General features: G+C 46.4%; 1 protein-coding gene across 1 annotated transcript; it reads left to right on the top strand.

Annotated features, from left to right (window-relative positions):
• Window positions 1-9,854: 9,854 nt before the first annotated feature.
• LOC118076197 (leukemia inhibitory factor-like) lies at window positions 9,855-21,331 on the top strand. Its single transcript, XM_088659702.1, has 3 exons — window positions 9,855-10,029; window positions 13,413-13,567; window positions 17,384-21,331. Exons 1-3 carry the CDS (start codon window positions 9,993-9,995, stop codon window positions 17,846-17,848), a joined length of 657 nt encoding a protein of 218 aa, XP_088515828.1. The 5' UTR covers window positions 9,855-9,992; the 3' UTR covers window positions 17,849-21,331.
• The last annotated feature ends 816 nt before the right edge of the window (window positions 21,332-22,147 follow it).

The raw sequence follows: 22,147 nt of genomic DNA, 5'->3' as shown, positions 1-22,147 counted from the left end.
GTAGAGGGCCTTCCAGGCTGGGGAGAGCCCCCCAGTCAACCCTACGCCAGCAGTGGTCTGGGATTCCCCAATGCCCACTCGTCTTTTTTTATCTCGCTTGGTGAGACGACATAATATTCCTTCTTTCTCACTTTGCCTACATTGCGTCTGGCCAGCTAGAATGACATGGAAGTTCAGATCTCCTGATCTTTTTTAAAAAAACTGAAAGAAAAGCATTTCTGTAAAACAGTGGCAGGGAAGGGAAGGGCAGGGCTAGGGTGCTGGGCACTTTTTTTTTTTTACAAGTTATTAAATAGTAAGGGCTTTTTTCCAGCCGGAACTCGCCATAACTCAGTTCCAGCACACTTCAGGTGTGCTCCATTGCCATTGTAAGAGAACAAGGGAGGCGGCGTTCATGTTGAGTTCCAGAACCTCTTTTTCTAGAAAATAATAGCACTGCCTGGTACCCATTTCTTATATTAAAATATTTATTTTTTTAACTATCATTTTTGTCGAAGCTTTAAAATGATAAATGGAAAAAAATACAGAAGGAAAAGAAGATACCAGAAGTAACTCACTATGCAGCATCAGGGAACATGAACACAGCCTAAATATTATTGTGGCTTAAGAAACACGCCTGCCTATTTGAAAAAAAGAAAATAACACGACAATTACCAATATGATGAACGTGTGATGAATCAAGCCAAAATGTTACATCTTAATTCCCTTGCTTTCTTATCAGGTGTACACCATACGAACAGAGATTTCATGAGAATAAAATAAGAGAAAGAGAAAGAGCATGGATGTGTTGTATCTTATTGATTGTATTTTCCTGTAATCCATACTGCAGCATAAACTGGAGGGAGCCTCCATCCATAGGCTGCCTTATTCAAACCACACTGCATAAGACCTGTCTCTAGGAAAGTCCTAGAGACTTTTCAGTTTAAGGGAAGTTTTTTCTAACAAGGCTATCTGCCAGACCCCTGAATACCAGTTGCCCAAATTAACTAGCTCAAACGTACAGTGGTACCATGGTTCCCAAACAGTTTAGTCACCGAACAAATCGGCTCCCAAACGCCGCAAACCCGGAAGTAAGTGTTCCGGTTTGCAAACATTTTTCGGAAGCTGAACGTCCGGCGCGGCTTCCGATTGGCTGCAGGAAACGCCTGCAGCCAATCGGAAGCCGCGCCTTGGTTTTCGAATGGTTCCGGGAGTTGAACGGACACCTGGAACAGATTAAGTTTGAGAACCAAGGTTGTTGTTGTTTAGTCGTTTAGTCGTGTCCGACTCTTCGAGACCCCATGGACTATAGCACGCCAGGCACTCCTGTCTTGTACTGCCTCCCACAGTTTGGTCAAACTCATGTTCGTAGCTTCGAGAACACTGTCCAACCACCTCGTCCTCTGTCGTCCCCTTCTCCTAGTGCCCTCAATCTTTCCCAACATCAGGGTCTTTTCCAAGGATTCTTCTCTTCTCATGAGGTGGCCAAAGTACTGGAGCCTCAGCTTCACAATCTGTCCTTCCAGTGAGCACTCAGGGCTGATTTCCTTCAGAATGGATAGGTTTGATCTTCTTGCAGTCCATGGGTCTCTCAAGAGTCTCCTCCAGCACCATAATTCAAAAGCATCAATTCTTCGGTGATCAGCCTTCTTTATGGTCCAGCTCTCACTTCCAGTACCACTGTATAATAAAAATATTTGTATCCCACCAACTCATGTTAAATATCAAGGCAGTATACTAGAATAGAGACAAATATAATCAAGCACAGGCAATAAAAGCAATCCAAAATCACTATCAGAATCACTGGCTGATCAAGAAGGTTTCAATGGAGCTGAATTAGGGTGATCACCTCATTTTGCACTCAGCTAGTCCTCACCTAACCTGCCTTCTTACTGACAAGTTAGTCCGGGGGGGGGGGCAATGCCTGACAACTTCTTCCTCCTTGGTCTGTGTTGCCCCTTGTTGAATTCAGCAAGGATAGAATAATGGAATTGGGACTCCAGTGTTCATCTCGTTCAACCCCTGAGAGTGCACCACCTTCCGATGGAGTGTGCATGTTCCACGGTCAAAGATCTCTCCCCGTCAGAAATGTCATCTGAATGCTTAGCCAGAACCTGCTTTCTTGTCGTTCGAATCCATTGGTTCCAGTCCTCCTCTCTGGCGCAGCAGAAAACAAGCTTGCTCCGTCTTCCACATGACATCCCTTCGGATAGTTCAAGGTGGCTATCATATCATCTCTCGGTCTTTTCTTCTCCAGGCTAGACATATCCAGATCCTTCAACTGTTCCTCATAAGGCTTGCAAAAAAAAATCCTTCAGTAGCACCTTAAAAACCAACTAAGTTTTTATTTTGGTATGAGCTTTCGTGTGCATGCACACTTCTTCAGATACACTTGAAATAGAAGAGTCAGACCCTTATGTATATACAGAGGGTGGTGGGGGTGGGTGGGAATGGGTGATGGGCTGATGGGAGTGGTAAACCTGTAGATGGCTGTTAACGACTGCTGATGACTGCAATTGGTCCTGCGGGGAAAAAGCAAGGGCTGAGGTGCTAAAGAAAAGCTTGATCATGCATAATGAGATAAGAATCCTATGTCTTTGTTCATCCCAGGTGGCTCCATGGTTTTAAGCTTGGTAATGAGTTCCAATTCAGCAACTTCTCTTTCCAGTCTGTTCCTGAACTTTTTCTGTAATAAAACAGGCTTGGTTTCCAGACTCATCTTAGTCACCTGCCTCTGCCCACTTTCCAGCTTGTAACTAGCCATCGTTCTTAAACTCTGGTGCCCATTACTGGACACTTGATCTTGATCCGGACAAAGCTAGAATTATTTGGCTCCGCCTGTCATTAACTCTGGCTCCACCCCCTGTTTAACAACAACAACAACAACAATTTTTTTAGTTGTACCCTGCCTATCTGGCTGGCTTCCAACATATATAAAAACATAATAAAATATAAAACTTTTTTTATTTTTAAAAAAACTCCCCTATACAGATGTCTTCTAAAGGTTGTATATTTCCTTATCTCCTTGGCATCTGATAAGAGGGCGTTCCACTGTTTGGCCTCCCTGTGTTCCACACTATCAGTCTCAAAGGACACCAATCACCACTCGAAAGTTTAAATACGGTAGCTCTATAGGCCTGTTAGCATAAAAAGGTCTTCAAGGGATGGCCTTAAGTTAGCAGTGAGGGATGTGATTCTCTGCTGGAAAGCTGAGATGGGACCAGCAATGCTAAATGCCCAAGTTAAAGCCCTTTGGGCTTCTGTAACATTGATGGTTGTGGGGTTCCTCCCTCGCCAAAAAAGAAAATTATACACGTTTTCTGATCCGTATTGGTTCAAAAGGCCTGAGGCATCCGCTCTAGTGGGAAGAGAGCATCTGCTTTGCATGCAGAAGGTCCCATGGCATTTCTTGGTTGGGTTGGAACTCTGTATTGGAAATCTTGGGGAGCCACTGCAAACCTTTTCAGCAAACCTTTTCAGCAGGGGGCCCGTCCACTGTCCCTCAGACCTTGTGAGGGGCCGGACTATATATTTTTCTTTTTATTGGGGGGGGGGCGCGGGTGAACGAATTCCTATGCTCCACAAATAACCCAGAGATGCATTTTAAATGAAAGCACACATTATACTCATGTAAAAACACCAGGCAGGCCCCACAAATAACCCAGAGATGCTTTTTAAATAAAAGAACACATTCTACTCATGTAAAAACACACTGATTCGCGGACCACCCATGGGCCAGATTTAGAAGGCGATTGGGCCGGATCTGGCCCACGGGCCTTACTTTGCCTCCCCATGGTGTAGAGTGCCAGGGGTGGCCAATTCCCAAGAGACTGCGATCTACTCACAGAGTTAAAAACTGGCAGTGATCTACCCCCTTTTGGGGGGTACAGGTCAAAGTTGTTGAGCTTTTTTTTAGGGGAGCAAAAGTTGTTCAGCTTATTTGGGGGGAGCCAGTGATCTACCAATGATATACCACAGACGTCCAGTGATCTACCGGTAGATCACAATCTAGCTGTTGGACGTGCCTGGTGTAGACAATACTGAACTAGATGGACCGATGGCATGACTTGTTCTGAGGCTGCTTCCTAGGTTCCTTGCACGTCGCATGCGGGGAGCAGATGTGGGGGGGGGGGAGCTCACCCCCAGCAAGATATGCAGGATGGGTGATGCAGCCTATGACAAAGCATTTCAGAAGCGCACACAGGCATGCAAGCAGATACGCAAGTAAAGGACTCGGAACATTTCTGAGAAGAAGCAGGCTGCTGCTTAGACGCAACCACAATAAGTGATGACGCCGGAGCAGAGGAAGCTGTTGCCAGCCTTCCATAGAGGCCCAAAGGAAATGCTAATAATTATTTCAGATTGACGCTGGAGCACAAAGTAACTCCATCCCTGAGAAGGAATACAGTCGTACCTTGGTTTTCGAACGACTTAGTTCTCGAATGTTTTGGCTCCCGAATGCCACAAAACCGGAAGTGACCGTTCCAGTTTGCAAACTATTTTTGCAAGCAGAACGTCCGACGGAGCTTCCTGTAGCCAATCAGAAGACACGCTTTGGTTTCTGAACATTTAGAAGTCGAACGGACTCCCAGAACGGTTTCCAGGGTACGACTCTACAAAAGAATACCCCAGAACCTAAGGAAAATGATTGATGGCAATTTGATGGCATTTTATCTGACCTTTTCCACAAGGTCCCAGCAGTATAAAAATAGAATATTAAAATAATAATTAAAGGTAAAGGTAAAGGGACCCCTGACCATTAGGTCCAGTCGCGACCGACTCTGGGGTTGCGCGCTCATCTCGCATTATTGGCCGAGGGAGCCAGCGTATAGCTTCCAGGTCATGTGGCCAGCATGACAAAGCCGATTCTGGCAAACCAGAGCAGCACATGGAAACACCGTTTACCTTCCTGCTGTAGCGGTTCCTATTTATCTACTTGCATTTTGACGTGCTTTCGAACTGCTAGGTTGGCAGGAGCTGGGACCAAGCAACGGGAGCTCACCCCGTCACAGGGATTCGAACCGCCGACCTTCTGATCAGCAAGCCCTAGGCTCAGTGGTTTAACCACAGCGCCACCTGGGTCCCTAAATAATAATTATAATTATTATTATTAATAATGATTAATTAAATTTATAATGATTAATTAAATTTATAATGATTAATAAATTTATAATGATTACTTAAATTTATTTTTATTACTTTTTTGCCATGGTAAGTCAGTTTGACAGAAAAAAACCATACATATATTAAAAGCAGGAGAAAATACATTAAAACTGTCCAGGGAAACATCCCGCCATGCTTGCTCTGCCCCCTCAAAATGGGGGGGGGCGGGGCTGAACCCTATCCCAGTGGACATGGGGGGGCATAGAGGCCTAAGCCCCATAGAGTTGGCACGCCTGCAAGTGGGTCAGTGGGCTAGTAGGTATTTGATATTTGAGAGCTTAAGTCGTTTGAGGACTTTAAACACAAACCTGAGCACCTTAAACTGGGCTCCAAGTGAGCTTCTTTAGAAGTTCTAAAAGGAAACCTCAGTCAAAGTTGTATTGGCCGTATCAATGAAGCTAGGAATGCAGGAAGCTTCTATTAACTAGGTCAGATTGTCCACCCCAGCCCTGGCGCTATCTAATCCAGCAGTGGTTCTCCTTCAGGCAGGTGGGTGGGGGAAAATATTTTCCCCCAATCCTCCTTTTAAGTGTTGGATTTTCAAAGGTTGAAGCTGGAATCCTTGGCATGTAACCTCATGCTTTGCCACTGGGCTGTGGTCTTTCTCATTAGCAAGATGCAGGAGGAGTCCCCCACCCCCCACCCCTCCCTGGATGGCAATAGAGGGCAACTGTCAAAAACGCTGCAGAAATGCAATCTCTGTGTGGTAGATAAGCCAGCTATGTCAATATCGGCACTCGGGAAAGACCCTGCAGTCATTAAACATGACAAAAATCTACGCGGGGCAGTGGAATCACAAAGCATCAAAGGAGACCGTGGTGACTTGCTTGAGGCACAGTTGGGGTGCTCCCAGACCAAGCCTGCTGGAAATGTTTTGCATATCACACCTATGATGATTCCTCTTGGAAAACTGCAGCAGTCATCACTTAGAATGGTCTATTGTCTCATGCTAAGGGATTGTTGGGAAACAAAAACCCCAATATCATACAGCCCTTATACAAATCTACGGTAGATCGTACAAATCTCTGGTGAGTTCTGGCAGCCGCCCTTCAAAAAGGACATTGGAGCTGGGAAATGATGGAGCAAGAAAAGGTTGTAGCACTGGGGATTTTTTTAGTCTAGAGAAAAGGCGATTAAAACGTGACATGATAGAAGTTTATAGAATTATGTATGCCTGGCATGGAGCAAGTGGATAGAAATGTTTTCCTCCCTCTCTCGAAACACTGCATGGTCAATGATCAGGGATGACAGGAGCAGAAATGAGAAAATGTGCCCATTCCAGTTTCTCTCCGTTTCTCATTTTCCTCCCAATCTTAAGTTTAGCTCTCCACACGTCCATATCAGTTTGCAAAGCAATTTTCCCAAATAGAACAGATTTTCTTGTACAGTATGTTCTTTTCAGTAATATATGCATGTTAATGTGCATTCTACCCAACTGTATGCATTTTTTGTACACATTACTTGGCTGGAGAACTAACTGTGTAGCAAAATTTGGAGAGGTTGCAATATTTCGAGGATGGCTGCGTTTCAGTTTGGAACAGTGTTCTGCACGTTTGAAAGATTCGCCTTGGAGGCAGGAGTTGTACTCCAGAGCATCTGGAAGGCTCTAGGTTGGAGAAGTCTGATCTACAAAAGACAAGACACAAAAGGAAAATGGGTTTTGGAGGGAGGAGGAAAGGAGCAAGCTCAGGTACAAAATCATAGATACAAGGTCTTCTTGGGGAGGAAAGGTCTTCTCTCCATTGTGTCAATGTAGTGGCTTTCCATCCTATATGCCAAGCCAGCAAAACGATGCCCAGATAGATAAAGGAGCTGTTTGCCATTGTGGCAGGGTTGTCAGAAATTTCATCAGTACATAGACAGCTGCCTAGTCAGAGTGGAAACAGACCACAAACCGCCGGGGATTCTTTTCGTTGCTTCTCTCACCTCGGCTTTACCAAGGCTCCCAATGTGAGATTCTGAAACTGCATAGAACCAGTCCATGAGTCAAAACAAACTATTTGGAAAAGAGATCCCGACAGCAGATTTGCTGTCTTGCAGTTTTTAAGAAACTGGACCAGTGGAGGAGGAACACCTACCCGCTTCCGCCATCAGGCTGGTGGAAATTTCAAAATAGACAGTAGTCTTGCAGTCATTTTCCCACTGTACAGGCAGGAAAGTGCATGCAGAGGCAATGGAGGATGACTCCAGATGACCTGATGTTTATTGAGCACCCATCCTCATTTGTTTGCAGGGAGATTAGATGAAGTTAGTTATGATAATGTGCATTCACTCTGGTTTGTTTGCAGGGAGGCTAGCCAAACATTGTGTCAAAGCAAGTCACCCTACACTTCCCAGTGCATAAAAACTTTAAGTACAGTGGAACCTTGGTTTACGAACACCTCGGTTTACGAATTTTCGGTTTACGAATGCCGCGGACCCATCTGGAACGGATTAATTCACTTTCCATTACTTTCAATGGGAAAGTTCGCTTCAGTTTATGAACGCTTCAGTTTATGAACAGACTTCCGGAACCAATTACACCCATGCTTCGGGTTAAGTACGCTTCAGGTTGAGTACTCCGCGGACCCGTCTGGAATGGATTAATCCACTTTCCATTACTTTCAATGGGAAAGTTCGCTTCAGTTTATGAACGCTTCAGTTTATGAACAGACTTCCGGAACCAATTACACCCATGCTTCGGGTTAAGTACGCTTCAGGTTGAGTACTCTGCGGACCCGTCTGGAACGGATTAATCCACTTTCCATTACTTTCAATGGGAAAGTTCGCTTCAGTTTATGAACGCTTCAGTTTATGAACAGACTTCCGGAACCAATTGTGTTCATAAACCGAGGTACCACTGTAGAGCCTTCTGGATCAGGCCAATGGCCCATCTCATCTAAGCGTCTTGTTCTCACAGTGGCCAACTGGATGCCTGTAGGAAACCCACAAGCAGGACCCGAACACAAGAACGTTCTCTGCTCCTGTGATCGCCATCAACTGGTATTTAGAAGCATTATTGCCTCCAACCGTGGAGGCAGAGCATTGCCATCGTGACTAGTAAGGTAAAGGTAAAGGGACCCCTGACCATTAGGTCCAGTCACGGACGACTCTGGGGTTGCGGTGCTCATCTCGTTTTGCTGGCCGAGGGAGCTGGCGTACAGCTTCCAGGTCATGTGGCCAGCATGACAAAGCCGCTTCTGGTGAACCAGAACAGCACAAGGAAATGCTGTTTACCTTCCCACCGGAATAGTACCTATTTATCTACTTGCACTTTGATGTGCTTTCGAACTGCTAGGTAGGCAGGAGCTGGGACCGAGCAATGGGAAATTTGAGGGTGTTGCTTCTCTTCTTGCATTTTCTGCGTAGCCTGGCCATTCCTTTGAGATGGTAAATACCTTCCTGCTTGTAGCGCTACCTATTTATCAACTTGCACTTTGATGTGCTTTTGAACTGCTAGGTTGGCAGGAGCTGGGACTGAGCAACGGGAGCTCACCCCATCATGGGGATTCGAACCGCTGACCTTCTGATCGGCAAGCTCTAGGCTCTGTGGTTTAACCCACAGCGCCAGCCACGTCCCATTATGACTAGTAGCCACAATCAATAGCCTTATCTTCTTCCATGATTTAGTTGAGAGCCATCCAAGTTGGTGGCCAACAGCAGGCAGAAAGATGACTCCTTACTTTTCTCTGAACTGTTTCCCTTCAAGTTGATTATTCTAAGAACTTAAGAACTGGTGTCTGAATTCCTTGTTTTCCTCTCTTCTCTCTTCTCCTCCCTTTTTCCTTTTGTGTCAGTTTTTTAGATTGTGGGCCTTTAGGCTGCCTTGTTTGCCTTGTTTGTTATTGATCTTACCTAAAACTGCTACAGAAGCCTTTTGGGCTGAACAGCAGGGTAAAAAATAAGTAAGAACTATCTATTTGTTGTGGTCTGTTAACACTTTGAGGCGATGCGACTATAAATCACGCATGCAAGCACTGCAATAAATCACACCGAGTCTATATTTGATAAAAAATTCCTTCAGTAGCATCTTAAAGACCAACTAAGTTTTTATTTTGGTATGAGCTTTCATGTGCATGCACACTTCGTCAGATACACTGAAACAGAATCAACCAGACCCTTATTTATATTCATAGGGTGGGGGGGTGGGGGTGGGAATGGGTGATGGGCTGATAGGAGTGGTGAACCTGTTGATGGCTGATAACGACTGCTGATGACTGCAATTGGTCCTGCGGGGGGGGGGGGGGCGGGGAAGCAAGGCACTCTATATTTGATAATATAGTGGGTAAGTCGAGCTTGGACAATGCGTCTCAGTACAGTGTTTTTTGGGCTACAACTTCCATCAGCCTCAGCTAGCATGGCTGTTAGGATGGGCGCTATAGTCTAAATTTGACATGCTGGCTGGGATGATGGGAATAGCTGTCCAAAACATTTGGGGCCCCAGGGTGGCAAAAGTCAACCACTGCTTTGAGTTATAACCACCCGCCCTAGTTTTGACACCAAATCGTTGGAGCCCTGCTACCATGAGAAGTGGGGTTCTGTAACCCAGTTAGACACTGGCAAGATAACTGTATTGGATAGCTGGCACCCACAAAACCCGATGACCTCGAGGAACATAATTCGAAGACCCAGGGGCAGGATGTGTTTCCTGTGGGAGACCGCACATTGAGAGACTCATTGAGGCTGGTCCACGGTGCTTCTTCTTTTTCTCGTTTTTTCTTTTCTTTCCACCACACAATGTCACACCCTGAAAGCAGAGTTTGGCTAATCAGCAAGCAGGGTGGGGTTGGGAGGAAGAATCAACTTCCACCTTCATTTAGCCATTCGCGAAGAAGCAGTGGCTGGCTGAACAACCCCGTGGCGGTCTGAGCATGGTGTGGAAGCCCCAGGTGATTGCCGTTTGTCTCGGTAGGTGGTGAATCTCACTCTCTCCTTCCTTTTGCCTGGGATGCTGGCCTATTCTGTGTCTTTAATTTTCCCTGCTCTTTTTCAAGTTCCTCTTTCCATTTGTGCTACTCAGTTCTGACAGTTATTTTTTTGTTTGTTTGTTAATGAGGTGATCAGAGGACTGACAAGACAGAGCTAGGCAGATAAATGGAATGGTTGAAGTACAGAATATTGTAGCCAGAGCTAGTCCCACACAGAGCAGACCTGCTGATATTAATGGGCCTAGGTTAGCCTTGCCCATTAATTTCAACGGGTCTACTCTGAGTAGGACTGGCATGGGGTATGACCCACTGCAATGTTTTGTTCCCAGCAACTGGTATACTCCTCCGTCGTGCGTCGTGGCTGTTTACCTCTAAGGCGCTGGAAACCGACTCCATGGGGAACCAGCACTGCGCCCAGCTTTTGAACACACCTTGAGCTCCCTTCCCCGACCTGGTGCCCTCTAGATGTTTTGGACCACAACTCCCATCAGCCACAGCCAGCAATGCAGATATACGTATGGAAGCTCAGCGGATTCACATCCTTGATGTATTCCACAAGTGCCCAATCGGACAAATAGCAGCTTTCTAGGGTTTCAGGTACAGAGAGAGGGACCTTCTGCATGCAGAGGTCTTTAAAGCACATCTCTCCCACCCACACAGAGAATCCTGAGAACTGTAGTTCTGGGAATTCTAGCTCTGCGAGGGTAAACTGCAATGCCTGGGATTCTTTTGGGCAAGTTGTGTGCTTTCAATCTATGCTATGTATGCCACCACGGTTTTTAATTGCCACTTTTGCTTAATTTGCAAGCGCAAATTATTCCAATAGAGTGATCAGTATGTGTACTACATGTGTATTACATACATGTATAGACACACACAAGTGTGGTGTAGTGGTTAGAGCATTGGACCGGGACCTGAAGCTCACTGCGTCCAACCCTGACTCTCAGCCTAACCTACCTCACAGGGTTGTTGCTTGGATAAACTATGGGGAGGAGGAGGACAACGATGTACATAACCTTGAGTTCCTTGGAGGAAAGGTGGAATATAAAATAATAATAATAATAATAATAATAATAATAATAATAATAATATATTTGTACCCTGCCCATCCGGCTGGGTTTCCCCAGCCACTCTGGGCGGCTTCCAAGAAAGATTAAAATACATTAAAATGTCACACAAAAACTTCCCTAAACAGGGCTGTCTTCCGATAAAAGGAATATATATATACACATACAGCACATACATGTAATATTTACATACATGCATGCATGCATACAACATGCACCCACCAACACACCATGTAGTTATCTTGAGACCTTAACCCATTATTCCTTTGTGGAAAAAGGTCAACCTGCTTTAGAAATATCTAATGACCCCCAGCAGTGGGCCAGTCAGAAACTCTTACGCAGTGGTTTTCAACCAGTGTGCCGTGGCACCCTAGGGCGCCCTGAATGATGGCCACAGGCAACACTGGCCTCTGTCCTTTTTCTTCTTTCTATGATAGCCATGTTCAAATATATTAAAGGTTGCCATATAGAGGAGGGAGAAAGGTTGTTTTCTGCTGCTCCAGAGAAGCGGACACGGAGCAATGGATTCAAACTACAAGAAAGAAGATTCCACCTAAACATTAGGAAGAACTTCCTGACAGTAAGAGCTGTTCGACAGTGGAATTTGCTGCCAAGGAGTGTGGTGGAGTCTCCTTCTTTGGAGGTCTTTAAGCAGAGGCTTGACAGCCATATGTCAGGAATGATTTGATGGTGTTTCCTGCTTGGCAGGGGGTTGGACTGGATGGCCCCTGTGGAAGAAGAAGAAGAAGAAGAAGAAGAAGAAGAAGAAGAAGAAGAAGAAGAAGAAGAAGAAGAAGAAGAAGAAGACGACTTTGGATTTGATATCCCACTTCATCACTACCCGAAGGAGTCTCAAAGTGGCTAACAATCTCCTTTCCCCTCCTCCCCCACAACAGACACCCTGTGAGGTGAGTGGGGCTGAGAGACTTCAGAGAAGTGTGACTAGCCCAGGCATCCCCAAACTTCGGCCCTCCAGATGTTTTGGACTACAATTCCCATCTTCCCTGACCACTGGTCCTGTTAGCTAGGGAATCATGGGAGTTGTAGGCCAAAACATCTGGAGGGCTGCAGTTTGGGGATGCCTGGACTAGCCCAAGGTCACCCAGCAGCTGCATGTGGAGGAGCGGAGACGCGAACCCGGTTCCCCAGATTACAAGTTACCGCTCTTAACCACTACACCACACTGGCTCTCTTGTGGTCTCTTCCAACTCTATGATTCCCTCCCTCCTCTGATGCCCTCTCGTGTCCCCAAAGGCTTGCATGACTCTTTGTTGCAGCAGCCCTGGCTACAAGCTCTCCAGGCAAATGGTGCCTCTGGGGCTGGTTGCCAAGAGCTGAGGCGGCCTCGGAGTAAGCAAGCAAGTGGGCGAGGGAGCCCGGCCAGCCAGTCCGCCAGCCCTTGCTGTCGGAAATGGACAGACAAGTGGGAGACCGGGCAAGCAGGTGTTGTGCTGGCTTTTCTTGCCCTTGCAAGGCCTGCCTGGGAGCTGAGAGCCCAGGGCTGAAGGGGAGCCTTTCTGCCATGCAGGCCTGGCAGCACCCGCTGCTGCCACTGCTGCCTCCCAAGGTAAGGTGCTGGCCTCATGTTCACCTTTGCCCAGTCTCCTTTGGGCCACTAAGGCTGGGGGCATCCTCTTCCCAGGTCCCTGTGGGGCAGTGTGAGGAGGCACCGCTCATTGGGGCTGGGTGGGGGATTAGCTCATAGACCAGGCATCCCCAAACTGCGGCCCTCCAGATGTTTTGGCCTACAACTCCCATGATCCCTAGCTAAGAGGACCAGTGGTTAGGGATGATGGGAATTGTAGTCTAAAACATCTGGAGGGCCGAAGTTTGGGGATGCCTGTCATAGACCAGTGGCAGTGGCAGCAGCTGCCCAGAGGACTCCCAAGGAGAGGGGAGAAGAGAGGAGGCTGAGGAAATGCTCCACGGGGGTGGTGTGGTGTTTGAAAAAGGTTGAGGGGCTGCAGGCAAGGGGTGACAAAACTGGGATCCTGAGCCCCACAGGGTTGTAACAGAAAAAACGCAGTTGGTCAAGGGAACCGTGGACTCAAAAAGGTTCGAAATCTCTGCTCTTGTGGATAAATTAAAAAAGATTGCTTGGATGCTGTTGAGCTCATGGAGGAATAATGCTTGCCTGATTATTTTTAATGGCAAAATCTCCTGATTTTTGTGCAAAATGCATTTCCATATATCGTTGAATGACTCCCAAGTCTGCTTGCCTTGGGACTTTGGAGACAGCCGTCTTCCGTGGACTCTGCCTGTCTCACTTGCTCCTTGTCTTTATCTTCTCATCCAGTTGTGGTGACCCCACTTGTTCTCCTGGGTGTGCTGCCGGTGAATTCCAGCTCCAGCTCCTGCCAACTGTGCTTTGCCTGTTCAGAGACCCTCCTCCAAACAAAGCAACTGGTTATATCGATGAGAAGGCCTGCCCGGGAACTCTACATGTCCTATGTAAGTAAACTGGGATTTATTCACACAAGGGCAATGCCTACTCGGAAGTAGGGGCGTAACAGAGCAATGCCTACTCGGAAGTAGGGGTGTAAGAAGGAATCACTTGCTATCCTACCCCTGTATCCCTCACATACAACTCTGTTTACATTCTGTTGCAGTTTGCCTTCTGCAAAAGCGATGTTATCTGTCCCGCTGTGGCGGAATTACATAATTTAGATCATTTGTGTGCTCAGTTACACAAGATACACCTCTTTACCCTGACTTTCAACACTGGAGATGGATATTTTTAGAACCCACTTCATTTCTGGTGTTGTAAGTTGTTTTCAAAATGCTGTTTTAGTTGTTGGGCTTCAGGGTGAAGGGCAGGCAGTTAATATTACAGTGGTACCTCTACTTACGAATAACTCTACTTATGAATACAGGTAGGTAGCCGTGTTGGTCTGAGTCGAAGCAAAATAAAAAAATAAAAAAATAAAAAAAATTGTGTATCTGAAGAAGTGTGCATGCACACGAAAGCTCATACCAAAATATAAACTTAGTTGGTCTTTAAGGTTCTACTTATGAATGTTTCTACTTACGAATGGAGCTCCGTCCGCCATCTTGGATGCAGTTTAGATAGGATTTTTTCTACTTACGAATTTTTAGATAGGGTCTTCTACTTACAATTTTTTTCTCCCAATGCATTCCTATGCGATTCAACTTACAATTTTTTGTGCATTCGGAACGCATTAAATTCGTAAGTAGAGGTACCACTGTATTGTTAATTATTATTCAATCTAGTGGGTCTTCTAATTTTGCACAAAACACATTTCTGTATGCCATTGAATGACTCCAAGCTGTCTTCTATTGCTTTTAATAATAATAATAATAATAATAATAATAATAATGATGATGATGTTGTCATTATGTTATTCCACCACATCAATTTCAGAGCCAACGAAACAATGCAAGTGTGCTGATGGTGAGGAATGTAATCAAACACATCTTGTTTGCGGACTGAAACCAAACCTTAGCAATTTCCACTCCCTGTTTCCATCAGAATTTCTACCCACCCCTGTTTGGAAGTCAGTCCTATTGAATTCAGTGGGGCTTTCTCCCAGATAACTGGGTTAGGACTGCAGTCCAAATCACAGTTCCCCAGCCTGGTGCCCTCCAGATGTTCTGCACTTCCAGAAAAGCACCAGAAAGAAGCATTTCTCTGGCAACCAATAATACAGTTAGCTGGATCTTATTTCAACCCTGGGGACAGGATACTGAGTTGTAGTCAATGTTAGTCCCCCTCAGAGTAGACCCATTGAAATTAACAATAATGACAGACATAAAGGTAAAGGGACCCCTGACCGTTAGGTCCAGTCACGGATGACTCTGGGGTTGCGGCACTCATCTCGGTTTTCTGGCTGTGGGAGCCAGCATATGCCAGCAGACGGCTTCTGGGTCATGTGGCCAGCATGACAAAGCTGCTTCTGGCGAACCAGAGCAGTGCACGGAAACGCCGTTTACCTTCCCACCGGAACGGTACCTATTTATCTACTTGCACTTCGTGCTTTCAAACTGCTAGGTTGGCAGGAGCAGGGAACGAGCAACGGGAGCTCACCCCGTCATGGGGATTCGAACCGCAGACCTTCCGATCGGCAAGCCCTAGGCTCTGTGGTTTAACCCACAGCGCCACCCGCACCCCATTGATGACAGATGGGTTTGCTCCAAGTAGGACTAGCATTGGTTACAACCCTCTGGAGGCAGCAGGCCAGAACATGCAAATCAGAGGAGAATGGATTAAGAGGAGCAAGAAGCCACTACTGTTGCCCTTCAGTATCTGCTGCCTGAGGTGGTTGGCTCACTTTGCCTAAGGGTAGGGCTGGCCCTGCCATTTCTGTTCATCTGTATGCCCACACATAGCCTGTCAATGTATACAACCCACACTTGTGCTTTGACACACATCTGGGGGACAATCAACAATCTGCCTCATTGCCAGCCTGACACAGAAGGCCACATTCTGTCACACCACAACAGGAAGTTGCTATTCTATGACATACTTCCTACTGGGCTTCCTGTTTGCCTGCTGTTGTTGCTCATTCCAGCAACCTCAGTGGTAGAGAAATCCTGCCCTCTTCAGATTTTTTTGCTTTGCCCTACATTTCGGCAATATCAGCTGTTTGAATCAGTGATGGCTGGCGCCCAGTGGGATTGGTGTAGGGAGGAAGGCAGCACAGCCAACAGCAGGTGGCGACAGAGCCAATGACAGGCAGAGCCAACTAATTCTAGTTTCGTCCCCTACTGAGGACTTAGCTCAGGCATCCCCAAACTGCGGCCCTCCAGATGTTTTGGCCTACAACTCCCATGATCCCTAGCTAACAGGACCAGTGGTCAGGGATGATGGGAATTGTAGTCCAAACCCTCTGAAGGGCCGAAGTTTGGGGATGCCTGACTTAGCTATACAGCTGCAAATAAAACGTTTTAAGCGTGTTTAAAGTGCAATATGCAATGTGGCGCTAGATGGCGATGGTGAGCCGTATGGAAAATTCAATGTATTTTTTAAAACACTTTTTATAAAGAGCATTTTCAGAACGGTTTTTTATCTGTGTGTAGATTCCACCTGAGTCCTACAAGGGCAACCCTGAGACGAAGGCCACATTCACACCAGACATTCAAAGCACTATGAGACCACTCAGACAGACACAGCTTCTCCCAAAGGATTCTGGGAACTGTAGGTTGTCAAGGGCAGGGCCAGCCAAAGACATTTTGCTGCTTAAAGGAGAGTGAAAATCTGCCACTGCTGCCACCTGAGGTGGCCCAGGGAAGCCTTGGCGCATTGACAGTTGCAGGGGAGAGAAAATGAGGCTGGAGAGAAGTTGGCAGAACTGACATTGCTCTTGCCAGGTGGTGTCGTGTGGCACACTGCTCTGAGGGCCTTCAGAGCAGCAGAAGAGAAGAAAACGAATATTTGGCAGGTGGCTATGGAGGCTCCTCAGATCTGCTGTACACCCAGCTTTTTCCCAGCCTGCCGCCTGAGGCAACTGCCTCAGCAGGGCTAATAGGTGGGCCGGCCTTGGTGAAGGATGATGAGAGTGGCTGGGAGACCCATATTCCCTTCCCAGAGCTACAATCCAGAGTGGTTTAACAATCAGTCCCTGACTCTTCACAGGGAACTCTGGGAATTGTAGATCTGAGAGGGGGACGAGGAGCTTCCTAACAACTCTCAGCACCCTTAACAAACTTCAGGTCCCAACCCTCTGGATTGGTTGCAAATAAGAAGGCAGACAGGTGGGCGCTGGCTGAGGGCAGACTGAAGCTGAGAGGGCAAAGCCCCCTATTTGCTCTAATAGAATCAGAGAATTATAGAATTAGAAGGTACCATGTGGGTTGTCTAGTCCAATCCCTTGCAACGGAGGTATCTTTTGTCCAATGTGGGGCTCAAACCCACGACCCTGAGATTAAGGGTCTCACGCTCTACTGGCCGAGCAATCCACAGGGCTAGACCAGCCTCTGTCTGTTGGTTTGAATTAAAAGACATATGCCAAAAATGACTTTCTGAACTTTTTTTAAAAAAAATTCGTTATAAACAAAAGCATGTAGGCACCGAAAAAGCAGGTAAGTAACAAAGAAAAAGCAGAATGAAATATAACAGCAGCAAACCTGTGCGCCAAATTGCAATAATACTTCACTGAATATCAGGCGAGATTTAAATACCCCCATTGTAGTGAAGAACGGGAAGCCAGAGGGATATGGGAAGATCCCTCCCTGATAATATATCCAAAGAAGGGAAACCATTCTTCATCGATATGCCAATAATTGACATGCCTCTGATTTTGTCTCTAGTTGACCCATATGGGTTTGGTGCAAGATGCGGACCAGCTTTGCAGCACGACGCCAGTTCCCTGGTTCCCAGATGGCAACATCGCTAGGAAACCACAGAATCTTATGTTGCTGGAGTTGTACAGGACAGCACTCTGTTTGAAAGAGTCCCTCTTGCTCATCGGAGAGCAGCAAAGCAGCCTGATTGGTCCCCACAAGGCATTGCACAGCCAATTGGAAGAAGCCCAGAAACAAGTGACCGGCCTGGTCACCAATACTCTGTGCTCCCTCTGCCTGCAGGGCCTGACTCTGCCCGCCGTCACCCTCCCAGCGAGACCCACGGGCCCATCGGCCTTCCAGCAAAAGATTGACGGCTGCCGGGTGCTCCGGAACTACTCCAAGTTCATTGGCCATTTGGCAAAGGCCTTCAGAAAGCACCTAGCTAAAGGGAAAGGGGCAGAGCGTCAGAAAAAGAGAAACAGGACTTAGCTGGCTGCAGCTTTCTGGCTGACTCATCAAAAGCGTGTTGTTTTTCGAAAGAAAGAAAAGAAACATGGAATTTCATCAGCCTCCCCGAAAGACAATAATAACTCAGAAGGCATCTGCGTGCAAGACCAGCCCAAATGCAGAAGCGGTGCCCTCAAGACATGAAGAGGCCTTTGGATGTCATGTTTCAAAACACAGATTATGGCCCTTTGCTGACTTAGGGACACAGTTTATAGCGGAGGCCACCTAGCTCAGTATTGTCTACACTGGCCGCCAGCAGCTCTGCAGTGTCTTGGACTAGGTCTCTCGCTCTCTCCCAACACTGCCTGAAGATTGGGGGGGGGACTGAACCTGGGGTCCCCTCCATGCGGGGCAGATGCTCTAACCACTGAACTAGGGCACTTGTTCTTCAGTCTTGCTTCACAGCTTTTATTTCCTGCCTCCAGGCTCTGCGCAGTATAGGCTGTTGCCAGGCCTGAGATTCAGAATTCAAGAAGAGCGGAACAGAAGGCAGTACTGTATTAAGAAGAGGAACGCTATCGGGGCAGAGATTCACTGCCTTTTCCTCAGCCGGCACGTTGCACAAAGGGGCCTCCTATATTTCCCGCTGAGGAAACGGGTGTGTCGCCGACACAGAATGTACTTTGCACATGGACAGGAACACTTTTCTCTTGGTTGGTTTGCTACGCTTCGAAACGATATCATCTATACACATGGGCGTAGCCAGGATTTTTGTTAGGGGGCAATCTTTTGTTAGGGGTGGGCAGAACCTTAGATTTGTATTGATTTGTATTGATTATGGGGGGCAGCTGCCCCCCTGACTACGCCCATATCTATACAACAGGGACGTCCAACTCCCAATAGACTGTGATCTACTCACAGTGTAAAAAAACTGGTAGTGATCTACCCATTGTCGTTGGATGGATCAAAGTTGTTGAGCTTTTTTGGAGAAGCCAAGGTGGTTGAGCTTTTTTTAGGGAGCAAATGAATGAATGGAACTGAATATATGAATGAATGGAACTGAATGAGCATTGCGATATACACAGCAGAACATAATCAAAAGTTGATTATATAAAACAGTTGAGGGTCCTGAATCCCCAGTCCCCTGAATTCCCGATAGTGGAACTTAATCTGATGGCCCACTTTTTTGCTAGGAAGCAAAAGTTGCTGAGCTTTTCTGGAAAGCCCAAGTTGTAGAGCTTTTTTTGCGGGGGGAGTAGATCACTGAGTGGCCAGAGATCTACCAGGAACACCCCATGATCTACCAATAGATCACGATCTACCTGTTGGACGTGCCTGCTATACAACATACAATGTAGGGAGCGAGTTAAGATTGCACAAATTATAAAAGCGGGGTGGGGGGGGGGAACCTGAATTAGCATTTGAAGGACTGTTGCTGTTTTGATTCCAGCAATAGATCCTTGGGAAGGATCCACTTCAGAGGTTACTCCAGGGCATCAGCAGAGGCCAGCTGAGGATGGCTGTCCATCGTAGCCCAATGATTTCCCCGCAGTGATTCAATATCCCCTGCCTGACTAAATCGCTGCATGTTGCAGAAGGAGCAGAAGCCCCACAGCCGCCGGCATGTGATTTTGACAGGCAAATGCTCTTCCCTTTGCTAGGCAGAAGTTGTTTCTGTGATCTAAAGGGAATCATCCATTCACTTCCAACCCAAGTTGTGGCTTTCCCATGGGAACGAAACGGCAGCTAGCCATAGAACCATAGGAAACTGTAGAGCTGGTCCAACCCTCTGCAATGCATTAGAGAGAAAGGAAAGGGGCTACATTTGCTCCCCCCCCCCGGGGCAAAAAAAGGCTGGTAAACCCATGGTTTCAGGTGACACAAACGCCCTCCTTGGACCATGTCTCAGGCTGCAGTCGAGTTGCTTACTCGCATTGGAAAACCATCACTCAAAGCCGCAGAAAACTGAGCCAGCTTTCATTTGCATGGCCCCTCCTCTTCATCTGCATAGCTCCACCCCCGGGTTCTATTTGGCGATGGAGTCTACACCTTTCAGGAGGGAGATGATGCTGGGAGTTGCCTGTGGCATATTTAGATCAGGGGCCCTTTCCCAGTGTAGAGACACTGCCTGGGGAGGGGGAAGTTTTCAGCAGTAAGCCTCAATGAGCCTGTCTTGGCTGCAGCAAGTTACCTGTAGCCAAGGCTTACTCAGGGCGGCACCCCGATGAGGAATGTTTGTAGCGCTTGGGAATTTTCAGTTCTGAGAAAAGGCAAGTCGGAGGTGACATAATAGGCGTTTCGAAAATTCTGCGAGAAAGTGGGCAGAGAAAAGAAGTATTTCCCCTGGCCTCGTAACTCATGGAGAACCAGTGAAGCTGAGTGTTGGGAGATTCGGGACAGATAAAAGACAAGGCTAATTCGTGCAGCACGTAGTTTAAGCTGCGGAACTCTCTGCCACATGAGGCAGCGATGGCCAGCAACTTGGCTGGCTTTAAAAGAGGACTGGACAAATGGATGAAGGATAAAGATATTGTGGCTGACCATAGAGGGTCCTATGCCCTGCTTCCACAGTGGGAGGCAGTAATGCTTCTGAATACCAGTTGCTGGAAGCCACAGAAAAGGAGAGTGCTCCGGTCCTTCCCAAAGGCTACTGGGAGGCCACTGTGGCTACAGGAGTCTGGAACAAATGGGCCTGATCCCGCAGCCTCTTCTTACGTTCTTATGTAGTGCCTCCCATGAGCTATGCACAGCGATGATGTTCATAAATAAGCACAGAACTACAGCTAAGCTGCTACAGATCAGAGATTTTAACACCCTATGTTTTTTTGGGGGGTGGGGGAAGGACAACTGCACTGCCATAGAAAATCTTTCAGAAATGTCACCGGCACACCTGAGTTCTTCTGCAGGCAATTGGACATGGAGAGGGTTTACTGAAGATATTTACAATGCATATATTTTTAAATTAATATGATACTGGGTTGCATCCAAGGCTAGGCCCAGTGAGAAGAGACCCACTGATATCAGTGGAGGTAAGATATAGACAAGTTCATTAACTTAAATGCGTCTCCTTTGAGGAAGACTGCCTTCGGAGACAACGCACTGCCTTTTAATTTTTAGACTTTCAGCAGCCAGTGACCAGTATGGTATATAGAATTATTTCTATTTCTGATGTTAAGGTTCTATTATTTATTGAAACTTCTATTTTTATTTTTAGGAGAGCACCTTTGCACCGGGAAAGCCTATTTAAAACGTTGCAGGCAATATTTATATCATATGTACATATTTGTAAAAGTTAAGTTAATAACACATTGCTGTCCTGCAGATGGGACTTGTTTTCTCAGGTTTATTTATTCTTCCAGAGTGGATGGCGTATATTTGTATAAGTAAAAGCATTCAGCCTCTGTTGTATGAATGTGACTTTGTGGAATAATTATGTTCCACCTGCACTGACCTATTTTCTGATATTAATATAAATCTTGTTTGGTTTTTTTGTATTTTCATAAAATAAATAATCTTATGATTTGCCATTGTAAATTCCGTTTCACTTATTGAGTTACCCGCCTTTGAGCTATGAGGTCAGGTGCAATATAACTATTTTAAATAAGCAAGCAAATAAATTAATTTAATTTTTAAAAAAGCAACTTCAGCAATGGCTCCATATGTACAGCCCAAGGCCCAATGTCAAAGAACTGGCTGTTAGTTTTCAATTGAAATGTGCAATTCAGATAATGTGAAATACAGTGTAAAATAAAATTATGCAGAGCATGTAGGGAGTGGGCAGAGAAAACATTTCTCTTCCTCTCTCATAACACTGGAGCTTGTGGGCCTTCCAAGAAGCAGAATGCTGGAACTGATGATCGAAAGGACTTCTTCACAGAAAGCATAGACAAACAGTGGAACTCACTCCCGTGAGGGGGCAGTAATGGCCACGAACTTGGATGATTTTGAAAGACAAATTCATGGAGGAGAATCATAGAGTTGGAAGGGACTTCATGGATCATCTAGTCCAGCCCCCTGCAATGCAGGAATTGTTTGCCCAACATGGGGCTCGAACCCACGACCCTGAGATTAAGAGTCTCATTCTCTACCCACTGAGACAAGAGACCCACCAATGCCCTGCCTTTACAGTCACAGAGAGAGTATTGCTTCTGAATACCAGTTGCAGAAAGCCTCAGGAGGAGGGGAGAGTGCTCTTGTGCTCAAATCCTGCTTGTGGGTAAGAACAGGTTACTTAAACTAGATGGGCCATTGGCTTGATCCAGGAGAGCTCGTCTTTATGTTCTTAGGAGTTACATGGGAACATAGATGGCTGCCTTGTAAGTCAGACCAATGAACCATACA

This window comes from Zootoca vivipara, chromosome 16 (genome assembly GCF_965207765.1).
Source record: "Zootoca vivipara chromosome 16, rZooViv2.hap1.1, whole genome shotgun sequence".
Lineage (NCBI taxonomy): Eukaryota > Metazoa > Chordata > Lepidosauria > Squamata > Lacertidae > Zootoca > Zootoca vivipara.
This window is presented reverse-complemented; position numbering and strand designations above follow the sequence as displayed.

Coding starts and splice junctions, on each gene's coding strand:
- LOC118076197 (XM_088659702.1), top strand. CDS start 9,993: ATGGTGTGGAAGCCCCAGGTGATTGCCGTTTGTCTCG. Junction 10,030..13,412: donor GGTGATTGCCGTTTGTCTCG/GTAGGTGGTGAA, acceptor CTTCTCATCCAG/TTGTGGTGACCCCACTTGTT. Junction 13,568..17,383: donor GGGAACTCTACATGTCCTAT/GTAAGTAAACTG, acceptor TTTTGTCTCTAG/TTGACCCATATGGGTTTGGT.